General features: G+C 43.4%; 1 protein-coding gene across 1 annotated transcript in view; it reads right to left on the reverse strand.

Annotated features, from left to right (window-relative positions):
* Window positions 1-353: 353 nt before the first annotated feature.
* RTF1 (RTF1 homolog, Paf1/RNA polymerase II complex component) overlaps window positions 354-13559 on the reverse strand; it is a 194326-nt gene continuing 181120 nt past the window's right edge. Inside the window, exons 16-18 of the mRNA XM_033951754.1 lie at window positions 11155-11250; window positions 2616-2727; window positions 354-1177 (exon numbers count right to left, since the gene is read on the reverse strand). Coding sequence (XP_033807645.1) covers window positions 1071-1177; window positions 2616-2727; window positions 11155-11250 — 315 coding nt within the window. The 3' untranslated portion in view covers window positions 354-1070. The remainder of the gene's footprint in view (window positions 1178-2615; window positions 2728-11154; window positions 11251-13559) is intronic.

The following is a 13559-nucleotide window of genomic DNA, read 5'->3' on the forward strand; positions in this document are numbered from 1 at the left end:
TTAAGGCTTTTAAGATCTAAGTACATACTTTATTACATAATATTCCTACAGTAGCAACAGAGACCACTGCAGTGCCTTTTTGAAAAAGGTAAGAAAGGAATAAGTTTTGAAAATTCTTTTCTCAGGATCACAACCTTCTATACATTATTTGATTTTATTCACTATGATGCTCTTTAAAACATGCAATGGTCCCCATATAAAAGTATAAGCTATACTGAATCTAAACTGTACTAAAGATTCTACATAAGAGGAAGGTCACACACAGGCACACCCTCACACACAGGCACACCCCCTATATATATCTTTTGCAATGTGCACAAATCTGAATGCATATGAAGAGCAAAACACAAGTCTGATATTCTATATAATAAGAAGAATCACATTTAATGAGTTTCTTTCTTACAGTTTCAGATGCTCAAGTACAGCTGGTAGAAATCTGAAACAGCTGTAAAAGAACCAAGACAGACATACAAACGGTACTGCAATTTAAAAATAAAAATATTAATTAAAAAACAAAAACAAAGAACACCCCAACCTTTTCCTCCCTCCCCTGGGGAAACCCCCCCAGACTTCTTTGAAAGAATACCAGTTTCTGAAAATTCTCTCCTCCCATGATGGAAAAGGAGGAAAGTACAGATGACTTTTTCATATATAAGATTTAAAATGAAACAAAAAGTCACATTAACTTTCCTGTGCCATGCCTTCACCAGTAACGAAAAGGAGAGCAGGACATGCTGAGGGCTGGATTCCTGCAGCAGTCAGAACTCCAGGCTAATACTGCACACTTACCAGGCAGGCCCCCATGAGCTTTGGATTGTTAACAGATCAAATGGAGAGAAACTCAAAAAGCACAGATCCACTTTCAAAGGGAGGCAGTGGTGGTGATGGGGTGGGAGGAAATTCTATACAGTAAATAGTCACATAGGTTTTATGTTACAGATGACTGGCTGTTGTAGAGTCTTTGTCCTGCTCTGCTGCTCCAGCCCGGACAAGGCAAACAAAGGCAAAAAAGAGGAGGAGGAGGAGGGACAATGGTACATGCAGGGTTGGAAACAGCAGACTGGGCACGCTCAGATCAACCCTCGCCTCTTCTTGTAGTCCTCAAGGTTTAATGACCTCCGGGGGGCACCATCCTTTGCAGGGGGAGCTTTGGAGGAGATGGCCAGTGTTTTGGATTCTGGTAGGAAAGATACAAAAAAAAAAAAAAAGAAAAATGACGCAAAGTTTACATTTCAAGGCATTGGATGTGTTCATCTTGTTAAGACAGCAAGATATCTCTAAAAACATTCATGCATACTGATACAGCAACATGTTCCATATAGCTGCTGGCTGTGCACCACACTACTGTATATATTCAAATATAAACCAAGATTTTTGGCCAAAACAATGACCCAAAAAGGGGGGTCTCAGTTTATATACGAGTCCTCTGATCTGCGCTCCCCCTCCACTCTTGCCTGGACCTACTGAAGGCCTCTCATGGGCCTGATTGAAGCCCTGGTAGTCCATTAGTGAGATGAAACTGAAACGATCCTCCCCATGTCCTGTCCTGGCTGACTCTAAACCACCTCACCTCCCTGACCCCTGTAGACCTTATCTTTAAAACTCTTGTGGTCTTGCAGTGAAGCGGGCCAGCAGCGATCTTCCCATGCTCCTGCCCAGTAAGAGCCATGATCAAAAATGCTTGTCGCAAGTTCCCACTTCAGTCTCACAAGACTGTGGGAACTCATGGAAGGCATTTTGATCATGGCTCTCAGTGGGCAGAAGCGTAGGAAAATCACTCTTGCCCAGCTTCACCACTAGACCAATAGGGCTTTACAGATAAGGCCTACAGGGGTCAGGTAGGTGCGATGGTTTAGAATTGGGTGGGACAGGACACGGGAAGGATTGTTTCTGTTCCAGCTCACTGATGGACCACCAGGGCTTTAGGCAGGCCTGTAGTGGGCATCAGGGGTTAGAAAGGAAGGAAGGAAAGGAGTTGCTGGGTGTAAGGCAGAGGGCACTTAAATATGACCCCTGCCCCGGTTTATATTCGAGTCGACCTTTTTTCCTCCTTTTTTTGGGGAAAAAAAGGTTACCTTGATTTATATTTTGGTTGGTTTATATTCGAGCATATACATTTGCCACTAAAATACTATTTAAAGACATCTTTAGCCTCTTTTCTGGGTCTCAGGTATTTTTGATATGTCTAGTTTGACAGAAATTGAACACTGAAAAAGCAATGAAAGGAACAGAAAGATAGATTTTTTGGTATTACTGAAACATGTTTAGTTGTTGAGATATTAAAGTTGGGTTAGATTTGTAAGAATTCTACCGCTGGGTAATCTGGGAAAAAAAATATTTTTAATTCTCTGCCAGCTTTGTAGTTTTTGTATACTGCTCTTTTATATACCACTTAAATTACTATAGTTTGTTCAACAACTTCAAATATTCTCCACAGCACATACTGCATTGTAGACTAAAAGCCCATTTTAAAAAGTGCAAAGCGTTTTAAGGAAAGAAATAAACATTTATAAAAGAGGCCTAAGAATGAACTATAAAACGATGAGAGACTTATAGTAATGAGATTTTAATTTTAAAATCTGTATTTGCTGATATTAATCAAGAAAAAAACGCACCCGAGCTGGGGACTTGAAGGTCGATCTTCACATCAAAGTCATGCACTTTGAACAGATCCTCTGAGAGGTCATTTGCAGACTTGGAGTTCAAATCTTTATCCTTGCCCTGAACCTGAAAACAAAAATCATTCAATTGATATGCTGTTCAGCAGGCAGCTCTAGGACTGAAAAGCAAGTCAGAAGAAAGACCTTGCTTAAACAGATGACACTTAGAAAACATGTAGCATTTCAGAACGCTCATCAGACTTATAATCTTTACATAAGCACCCAGATTTCTTTAATATTTATACAACCACATTAGTGCAGTGGCTAACCTCAGCCTGTACAGATATTCATAATGCTTGCATGATTTATATTATTTATTCACAATGAAGGGAGACCATGTTAAACACCATAAAGGCATGTTAAAACAGTAAATAAAGTAATCAAACATTGCTGTGGATGACCAACCTCCTATGAAGGGAAGATTAGGTTCTTACCTCAATCTTCTTTCTGGTAGATGTGTCTAGGAGTCCTGAACCATAGGATTATTTTCCTGAACCTACGGGTTGTTTGCAGAAGGATGTCACATCTTTCAGCTCCGTCTCTTCCCCAGTGGGTTGATCCGTATCTCTTCAGTTTGTATCAAAGCAGTCAATCACCACTCTTAAGAGACATAAGGAGGAGCATGGGAAAACACCCTGACAAACTTCTGTTCTGTTGTGGATACACAGGAGTCTGTCCTGTAGCTGTTGATTTCCATTTCCTGAGAACCTCAGAAGAATATCACTTTAAGAACTTGAAACTCCTCCCCTTCTGCAGTGGAGCACAATACCCTCATTCCTTCTGAAAGCGAACTCAGGTGGTGTGTTTTGCTCTGCTTTTCTTTATTATTTTTGTGGGGGGTTTTTCTATTGGATTTTGAAATTCTTCATGGTGCTCAGAGGTCCACTACTCGAGCATAATCCATCAGGGAAAGGACACAGCCTCATGTGGAAGGACTGCTCCTCCCAGGCTAATCTCGCAGAGTACCTGTGGAGCCAGCCTTCTTTGGGCCCCATTCAGGAGCTCAGGGTCTGTCCACCTGGGTATAGCTTACCTGTTGATTTTATCAGAGACTTCAGTGCAGGCTTTGTGGACCCTGAGCTATGTTTCCTCTAAGGACCGAGTTTATGTGAGCAAAAATTTTTTTTCACAAGCAAAGGACTGAGATGAGGTGAGCAAACATTTTCTATTACATTATCCTGATGGTATTATACACACTATAAATTATAAATTAAGACTTACAAATATAAATTTTAAAAAATGGAAAATAAGATGACTTTTTATTTTACTGAAACGACTTAAAATATTTTTCAGTTAGCTCTCAGAAGCAAACACCTCCTTCCCAAGGTCAAGACAGTAAGCTGGGCTGACCTGAGAGAAGTGGTTTTGGTCTCCGACATTTAGTCAAAAATGTATTAAAATTAGTTCAGTGAAAAGATATCATCTTAATTCTATTTATATTTATTAACCTTTATAAACACAGGTACCACACTATTTTACCTTGAACTTTATGTTCTGGCCATTCACTTCTCTGGTTTCTGCTTTCCTCCATCTTAAGTCTCTTTTTCTAGGATTTTTCTCTCCTCCTTTTCATTTTGGCTTTCTTCAATTTATTTTTCTACTTCTTTGTCCATATTTAACTCATTCTTACTATCTAGTCTTTAAGTTCCCTCTTTTTATGGTCTACCGGCAGCTTTCCATTTCTTTCTCTCACCCTGGCTCTTCTACTTTACTTCCCCTTATTCCCACTAACTCTGCCCTCTTTCTCTCCCCCTTCTATACTGTGTCTGCCCCCAATATCTGCCCTTTCTTTCCCCTTCCATCATTATCTCCCTCATTTCTATCTCTCCCCACTCAAATATCTGCTCATTTCTCTCCCCACTTCCATCCAGCATCTATTCCCTTCTATACAGCATCTGCCTCCTCTCCCTATTTTCATCTAGCATCTCCACACTCTCTCCCCCCTTCCATCAGTATCTCCCTCCTCTCTCTTCCCCCTTCCATAGTCTGCCCCCTCTCCCCCTTTCACTTCCTCCTCCCATCTTTCCTGTTTTCCAAGGCTTGTTTCCCTCCTTCTATACAGCTTATGCCCCCTTTCCCTTTCCATCCAACATCTTCCCTCTTCTCTTCCATCAATATTTCCATCCTCTTTGTATCTCTCCTCCTCGCCTTCCATCCAGCATCTTTCCTTTCACTTCTCCGTTCCATCATCTCTCCTCTCTATACCCCTCCCTCAACATCTTCCCTCTTTTCCGTTCTATCTAGAATCTCTCCCCCACCCAACCCACATTCACCAGCGCCAACCCACATCCACTAGCACCTGCTCCCTCTCTCCCTCATCTAACCCACATATACCAGCACCTGCTCCCTCTCTCCCACCAAACCCACATCCACAAGCACCTGCCCCCTCTCTCCCACCTACCTTACATCCACCGTCTGCTTCCTCTCTCTCCCCCACTCCACATCCACCATTGTTTGCCCATTAGCATCCCCAAAGCAGCAGCAGCAACAAACTGACTGTGTGACCTTTCCATTCATATCCATGGCTGTTGGCTTTGCCCCAGAAGAAATGACATAAGAGAGGACGGGACAGCCATATGTATGGGAAGGTCCCACAGCTGATATATTTTAGTTTGCTGCTCCGGCTGCTGCTGGAAAGCAGAAGCAGTGGCACAAGATGGAAGAGTAATATCGGAGAGGTGCTGGTCCCGATCTTCAGTTGCGTGGTGGGGCTGAACAGCTGTGAGGCCCCCTGCTAAAAGGTGTGCGGCTGCACAGCTTAGAGGGAACACTGCCCCTGAGTAAGAACCCTAGGGGTATCAGGGAGTCAACTGCATAATTTCTCCACCCGTCATTACATGAAGAAGTCCAGGAGTGAGAGTCAGTAGTTGTAATCTGTCCAGCCGGTAGCCAGAATTCCTTCAACAGTTGAGGTCTGAGCAATTTCTGTGACAGAACTCCATTCCCCTGCAGTCAGGCTGATTCAGATAAACAGGTACCAGAAGTCAAAGTGAGTACTCCCATTAATCCCTATGGGGAACATTGGTTGTGGTGGTGGTGGGTCTGGAGTTTTGGTGTTAGTACTTGGGTCACCCTAGTTTCTGGGGTTAGTACTTGGGTCTCCCTCCTCCAAAACCCTATAATCATTATTTTTTATTTTTGCTCCAATAGCACGTTTTTGGTGTAGTTGTTTTTATGGTGGCCATCTTGGATTTTTAGCAATCTGATTTTAAACTCCTTTTTTCTGCTTCAAAACTACTTGTTTTGGCAAGTGACTGCCTCTAATGGATGCTCCAGGCCTTTCTAGTCCTGGATCCTGCAATGGTTGCGCAGAGTTGCCAGTTGAGGAGTGGCCATGTTCGGCATGCTGCAGGAAGGAGGAGGAAGGGGTGGGCGCTTCGAGCTTGGCTCCCAGTCAGTCTTCCAAGGCTTTGGAACTCCCCAAATCCCAGAAAAAAATAGTCCAAAGGGAAGAGATCCTGCTCAGATGAACCGAGCAGTGATGGGGCGAAATGCAAGTGTGGTGGCGGATGATTATGCGCTTCTTCTCCAGTCTGGGGTTGTGCAAGGAGCTTCAGGTCTCCTGATGCAAGGTTTCTCAGATTTTGTCAACCTTTTATGGAAAGCCTATTTAATTGGACCGAGAAGTGCTGTGCTGCCCGCTCCTCCTAAGGGGGATCCTTCTCACAAGCAGGTGTCCAAGCCTCTAACCAGCTCCCAGTGTCAGAGTAATACTGAGATAATTGGACATCCCTTTGTTATTGCAGGGCTCTTCTGCAATGGTGAATGATGTGGGATCCCTTTCGGGGTCCAGTAGCAACCGCAGATCTCAGTGATGATCCCACCATGTGTTACTATTTCAGTTCAACCCAGTTTCCGATGTCATTTCTGACACCCTGTCTACACTGAAGCTCAATGCCCAGCAGCTCTCCACCTCATACTGCTCTAACTTGTGCAGCACTAATGCACAGATGAACTTTTTTCCTGCTCGCCCTGATCTTACCTCTTTGGTCACTGACCAGTGGGAGAATCCTAAAGGCTCCTTTAAGATGATCAAAGCTATGTCTCGGCTCTATCCTATGGCTCCAGACTTCCAGCAGTCATTTGTTAGTCAAAGATGGACTCCACAGTGCACAAGTGACCAAATACCTCCCTTCCTAGTGAAGGTGGAGTGATGCTGATGAACGGTTCTGAAAAGACAGTTTGAAACACTGGCTTTGGGTATCAAAGCTGCAGCGGCTGCCTCCTTCGTAGAAGCCCGCCATACCAGCCTGTGGACTAGGCCCTCAGAGTTTGGGGATGCCTGTCCCCACATGTTTAAGGAGGGTATGGATTATATGGCTGATGCTCTTTATGATATCATTAGAGTCCTGGGTAAAGTTTCAGCTTACTCCATTTTTGCCCGCCGAATGCTCTGGATCAGACAGTGGGTAGGCAACTCATCCTCCAAGGCCACCCTCAGCAGATTACGACCTCGTGGCCAGTGTGGTGGATATCTGCTCCAAATCCCTCCCAGATAGTAGGAGCTGTTGACCTGCTGAGGGCAAGATAGGCAATTTTCATGTCTCAAGGGGGACTCACCAATTTTCCTCTGGTTACTCCTCTCAGAGACCCTTTCAGGGGCCCAGAGTTTTGGCGGTTATCGGCACCGGCAATCTGTAGGTTCCAAAGGTGGCTTGGCCTAAAAGAAGCAGCAATAATGCCAGAAGGACGGCCGATCCTCCTATCGGAGAGTGTCTGTCAGCATTCAGGGACAAATGGGAACAGATCTCATCCAACCACTGGGTGCTGGACATGATCTGGGAGGGGCACAGGATTGAGTTTTATCAGCCCCCTCAAAATCTGTTCCTCAAATCCCCAGCAATATGGCCAGAAGAGATCAAAGTCCGAGTGATAGGGCAATGACTCAAGACATTTATGCCATAGAACCAGTTCCCGAAGAAGACTCGGGCTTTGGCATATACTTTTTATATTTCATAGTGCCCAAGAGAGCCATAGAAGACTGGAGGCCCATTCTGGATTTCAAATCGGTAAACAAGGCCCTGAAGGTCTCCCACTGTCATGTGGAAACAGTCTGATCTGTCATAGCCGTTGTGGCTCTGGGAGAGTTCCTTGCCTCTCTGTATTTGACGGAGACACATCTTCACATCCCCATTTTCCAGTTCACAGGAGATATCTGAGATGTGACATACTTCAGTGCCACTTCCATTTGAAGGTGCTCCCCTTCGATTTGGCCACAGCTCCCTGCACATTTACCAAGGTGATGGTAGTTGTAGCGGCTCATCTTTGCTAGATAGGTGTCCAGGTGCATCCTTACCTTGATGATTGGCTGATCAGGGCCCCCTCTCTGGTAGGCTACAAATGTGCAGTCCAACAAGTGATGGGCATCTTACAGAACCTGGGCTGGATTGTTGACAGATTAGGTTCTTACCTCATTAACCTGGGTTCTGGTTAAGAACTTAATGTGTCATTGTGTATTCTATCTCATTAATCTGGGTTCTGTTAGGATTTGTTTTGATTCACTTGATTTCTGCCTCAGACATTGCCAGTGTCCATCTCAGGACCTCTGCTATTATACCTAAGATTAAGAAAGATGTGTTTAAGATACTGGGAGTTGTCCCTTTCTCTTTCCTCTGATTGTTGCACCTAACCTCTTAGTTACTCATGTGACTGATTTATTGTTCACTGTTTGCTTGTTAAATGTTTATTGATCATCGTTCTATTTCTAAGTTTCTTGCTGGTGAAGTTCCCTGTGCCTCTCCTTCTCTCTTCTTATGTTTCAGTGGAGTTTGGTGGCTTTGGTACCAACTGAGGAGGGCGCTATGCTCCACTACAGAAGGGGAGGAGTTTCAAGTTCTTAAAGTAATAACCTTCTGCAGTTCGCGGGAAATGGGAATCAACAGCTATAGTATAGATTCCTGTGTATCCTAATAGAAATCCAGATTAATGAGGTAAGAATCTAATCTTTTGATCTGCTCTATAACAAATAATTTAACAAAGTTAAGGCACAAAACATGGTACAAACCTTCATGTAACCAGCACAAACATATATGGAGTTCCAAGAGACACCCTTTTTTTTAAACTTTACTCTTCATATAAGACTGGCAGGAGAAAATCTCCAGCTGTGGACACACACAATGTCTGGGAAAGTAAGCAGGCGAATTCTGACAGGGTGGGCATCAGGACCCCTAGACACATCTACCAGAAAAACTATTGAGGTAAGAATGACATGGGGACAAATTTGTCCCCATCCCTGCGGGACCTATCTCTATCCCTGTCCAATCCCTGCAAGCTGTGTCCTTATCTACACAAGCCTCTAACACTTTAAAATCATAAGTGTTCGAGACTTGTGCAAATGAGGACAGAGCTTGCAGGGATGGGACAGGGACAGAATTCATGGGGACAAGACAGGAATGGAGATAGATCTCATAGGGAGGGGGGACAAATTTGTCCCCTTGTCATTCTCTAAAGAACTAAAATCTTCCCTTCTGGTGCAATGTGTCTAGGAGTTCTGAACAATAGGGATGTACCAAAGCAGTTCTCTAGGGCAGCAATACCCAAAAGTGGTGTCTTTTTGTGCTGCCATGTCCACTCTGTAAAACTTTGTAAAGGTATGAAGAGTGGACCATGTAGCTGCCCTACAATTCTCCTTGGGCAAAACAGTCCAAGCCTGTACCTGTGCAGATGCCATATTTCTGGTGGAATGCACTTTCATAAAGATCGACGGCTGCTTACTACAGCCAATATATGTGGACGTGATCGCCAATTTAATCCATCTGGAGATGGAAGCTTTAGACACAGTCCTACCTCACTTAGCTTGACTGGTCAGAACAAAATGATGATCTGAGGTTTGAAAGTCACTGGTAACTTCAAGATAACGGAGAAGAACTCTCCAGACATCCAGTAGCTTTAGAGCTTTGTACTTTTTCTTCAACCCTGAAAGAAAGGCAGATAACCAGACTTCCTGATTGATATGGAATGCTGAGACCACCTTCAGCAGAAAGGAACCGTGTGCAAGGAAATTCCCGATTCCATAATCTGGAAGGTCTGTTCTTTGCACGATAGTGCCTGCAACTCTGAGACTCTTCTCACTGAAGTGACTGTCACTAGGAACACTGTTTTGACCGTAAGGTCCAAGAGAGAGGCCTTCAGGAGTCTTGCTAAGATCCTGTAGAACAATGCTAAAATTCCAAGATGGAAAAGGTGGCCTTACTGGAGGATGCAGCCTAAGCGCCCCTTTTAAAAATCTGGCTACATACAGATGCGAGGCTAGAGAATCTTTATTTCCCCAAGCTCTAAAATATGAGAGCCCTGCTACCTACACTTTGAGGGATCTAACCACCAGCCAAAAGCCTCTGGATTCAGATAAAAATCCCCAAAATAACAAAAACCATCAGAGCAGATCAGAAAAACACTTCATCGACCTGCTTGCAGAAGGGAAAACTGAGGAGATATAGGTCAGCCCACTGGGGAGGAGGCGGAGCTGAAAGATGTGACATCCTTATGCAAACAATCCATGGGATCAGGGACATAACCCTATGGGGTTCAGGACTCCTAGACATATTGCACCAGAAGAGGACATTATGATTTAAAGATGGGCAGAACTCTATTTCAAAACATGCTCGCTCATAACAGGCTCTGTGAATGCTTGAGCATCCCCAATATTGAGCAAATTCCTTGACTATGTTCAGAGGGGTAATTTCTGTTGGATTTAGTACTCCCAATTAGAGAATGACACGGTGACAAAATACATCAGCGTTCCCGTCCCCGCAGATAACCGCGGGAAACCATCAGAGAAGGAAGAATCAGAGTATGAATGTCGACAACCACTGACCCTCAAGCTTTGCTTTGAAGAATGCTGGTGTAGAAGGACTGAGGTTGAAATAGATACTAGAAAGTGACATGGGATTATTTCCCGCGGTTATCCGTGGGGACGGGAACGGTGATTAATTTTGTCACCGTGTCATTCTCTACTCCCAATCAATCATTTTGAAAAGTTGGCTCCTGCATGCTCAGTAAATATGCATTACAATTTGTCAGATTCCTTTCTCCATCCAGCACTGTCTTGACATGAAACTATTGAAAGAATGCTTTGACATACTCTGAAGGTAATTATAGTAATATTATTTAAAAGATAGATTTGGACAGATCTCTTTACTAACTATTACACTGGATATTGCTTTTCTATTGGCAGCCTACCTGTAACATGTTTTCAAGGGAAGAAATATGGCACAATTTTAAAGGGGATTGGTCCATTTTTAGGGCTGGCAAAGAGCTGCATTTAGGCACAAACAACCTGGTCTTCATTCCACTGGGAATCCAGAGAGGCTAATGGAGAGATTAGGGGCTCCAAATTTATTGATCCACCATTCAAATATATTAGATCACCTGAAAAAAAGAAACAATCAGCCCTCCAACAGAATGTTGCAAGGCACTTGGAGATCGATATTGGAGAAGCACTATCCACAACCTTTCAGCCATTTTCTGGTACTTCAACTGCATATTACATCCTTACCATGCTTTTCTCCTTTGGAGTTTCTTGTGTTATACCAGAGCCATATTTCGCATTCAGCTGTGCAATGATTGCAGCTTGAACTGCAGGATCCCTAGACTGCATGTAACAAGAAGAAAACATTTTCTTATTCATTAATTTGCAAGATCTTATCTTCTCTCATAAAAACCATACCCACAACAGGTTTATATTTTCAGGTTCTCCCTATTTGAATGCTTTAGTTAATAAAAACACATTTATTCATGGAAAAACTTCTATGATATGCTATGGAGTAAAAGGGAAGATAGGTATTTACCTCAATAATATTTATGTTAACACAGCACATGAGTTCTGACAAATGGGTTGAATCCACCAAATTGCAAGTTGTTGTAGAAGGAATCAATACCTTTTTCTTCAGCTCCACCTCTTTCCTCTGTGAACTGTACTGTCTCTCTTTAGTTTGTTATCAAAGCATTCATTAACCACTACGATAGGAAACATAAGAAGGGTACTTTCTCTGGCAAGAGACTAATCTGTTCTGCTCTGTAATGAGTAAAATGAACAACGTTAATCAAAACTTATCATATAATATAAACAACGCGAAAAAACCAAGCCACCTATCTGAATGCAACCAGCATTAACATTCATGGAGTTTGAATACTTTTAATTGCATCTGTAACTCTATTCTGTTATTATAGTCATAATACTCAACTGGCATGAGAAGATCTTCAGTTCTGTACCGACATACTTGTCTGAGCTATTATGCAGGCAAATCATTATACTGTCAGGGTGGGATGTCAGGACTCGTATGCTGTGTTAACAGAAAGATTATCGAGGTAGGTACCTAATCTTCCCTTCTGTTACATAAAGCATATGAGTTCTGACAAATGGGGTATATTAAAGCATTCCCTGGAATCTAGGGTGGGACAAATGAGCCTGTCCTTAACACTGAGAACCCCAAGGCGGTGTCCTTTTGTGCTGCTATGTCCACTCTATATAACTTAGTAAATGCTTGGGCTTCTGACTATGAAGAAGCTACACCTCGTAGAATGAGCTCTCACAGATATTGGTGGCTGTTTACCACGGTTCATAGACAAAATCGCGCGAGACAACAGCGCGCAGACAACTGAGCGCAAGGTTGACGGCGCGCCGAAGAAAAGCACTATTTTAAAGGGTTCCGATGGGGGGTGTTGGTGGGGAACCCCCCTATTTTACTTAACAGACATCGCGCTGGCGTTGTGGGGGGTTTGGGGGGTTGTAACCCCCTCATTATACTTGAAACCAAACTTTTTGCCTGTTTTTTAGGGAAAAAGTTCAGTTTTAAGTATAATGTGGGGGTTTAGAACCCCCCTAACCCCAGCGCAATGTCTGTTAAGTAAAGTGGGAGGGTTCCCCCCCACACACCCCCGTCAGAGCCCTTTAAAATAGTGCTTTTCTTCGGCGTGCCGTCAACCTTGCGCTCAGTTGTCGGCGCGCCGTTGTCTCGCGCGATTTAGTCCCGTCACCGTTTACCACAGCCAATGTATGCTGATGATATCACCATGAGAATCTATCTGACAATAGATGGCTTAGATGCTGGCTTGCCCTGCTTGGACTTACTAGTTAGGACAAAAGAATGGTCAGGAGATGAAAATATTTGTCTCTTCAAGATAGCGGAGGAGAATTCTCCTCACATCCAGTACTTTCAACAGTTTATCTTGTTTCTTCAAACCTATGGACTGAAATGCCAGCAGAGAACCTCTTGATTGACGTGAAAAGCCGAAACTATCTTCAGCAAGAAGGAAGGAATCATGTGCAGGAAAACTCCAGTTTCTGTCACCTTCATAAATGGCTCTCAGGATGAAAGCACCTGCAACTTGAAGACTTGCCTTGCAAGGTGATGACCACTAGAAAGATTGTTTTGACTGTCAAATCCAGCACAGATGTGTTTTCTAACGGTTCATATGGAGCCCTACTGAGACCCTGCAACACAACGTTAATGTTCCATGATGAAAAAGACAGAATGCAGTCTGAGGGCCCTCTTCAAAATCTGGCTATATCTGGATGAAAAGCCAGAGAACCCTTTCTTAATTTGGCTCTGAAACATGACAAGCCGGCTACTTGAAGAGACCCAACTGCTAGACCCTTTTTTGAGTCCAGCCTGTAGAAACAACAGGACTACTGAAATTGGTGCTCTGCAGAGTTCCACATTGTCCTTAGCACACTAAATTTGAAATGTTTTCCAGGCCTATGCATATGCTGTGATCGCTGCTGGCTTTTTAGTTCTAAGGAGAGTACGAGCAACAACTAATCTAATCTAATTTAATTTAAACCTTAAGTTTATATATCGCATCCTCTCCATAATTATAGAGCTTGGCACGGTTTACAAGAGCTTAATATAAGGAAGAAACAACTTATTGAGGTTGGAGGGTGAGTAGGAGGGAAGAGAG

This window comes from Geotrypetes seraphini, chromosome 7, assembly GCF_902459505.1.
Source record: "Geotrypetes seraphini chromosome 7, aGeoSer1.1, whole genome shotgun sequence".
Classification (NCBI taxonomy): Eukaryota; Metazoa; Chordata; class Amphibia; order Gymnophiona; family Dermophiidae; genus Geotrypetes; species Geotrypetes seraphini.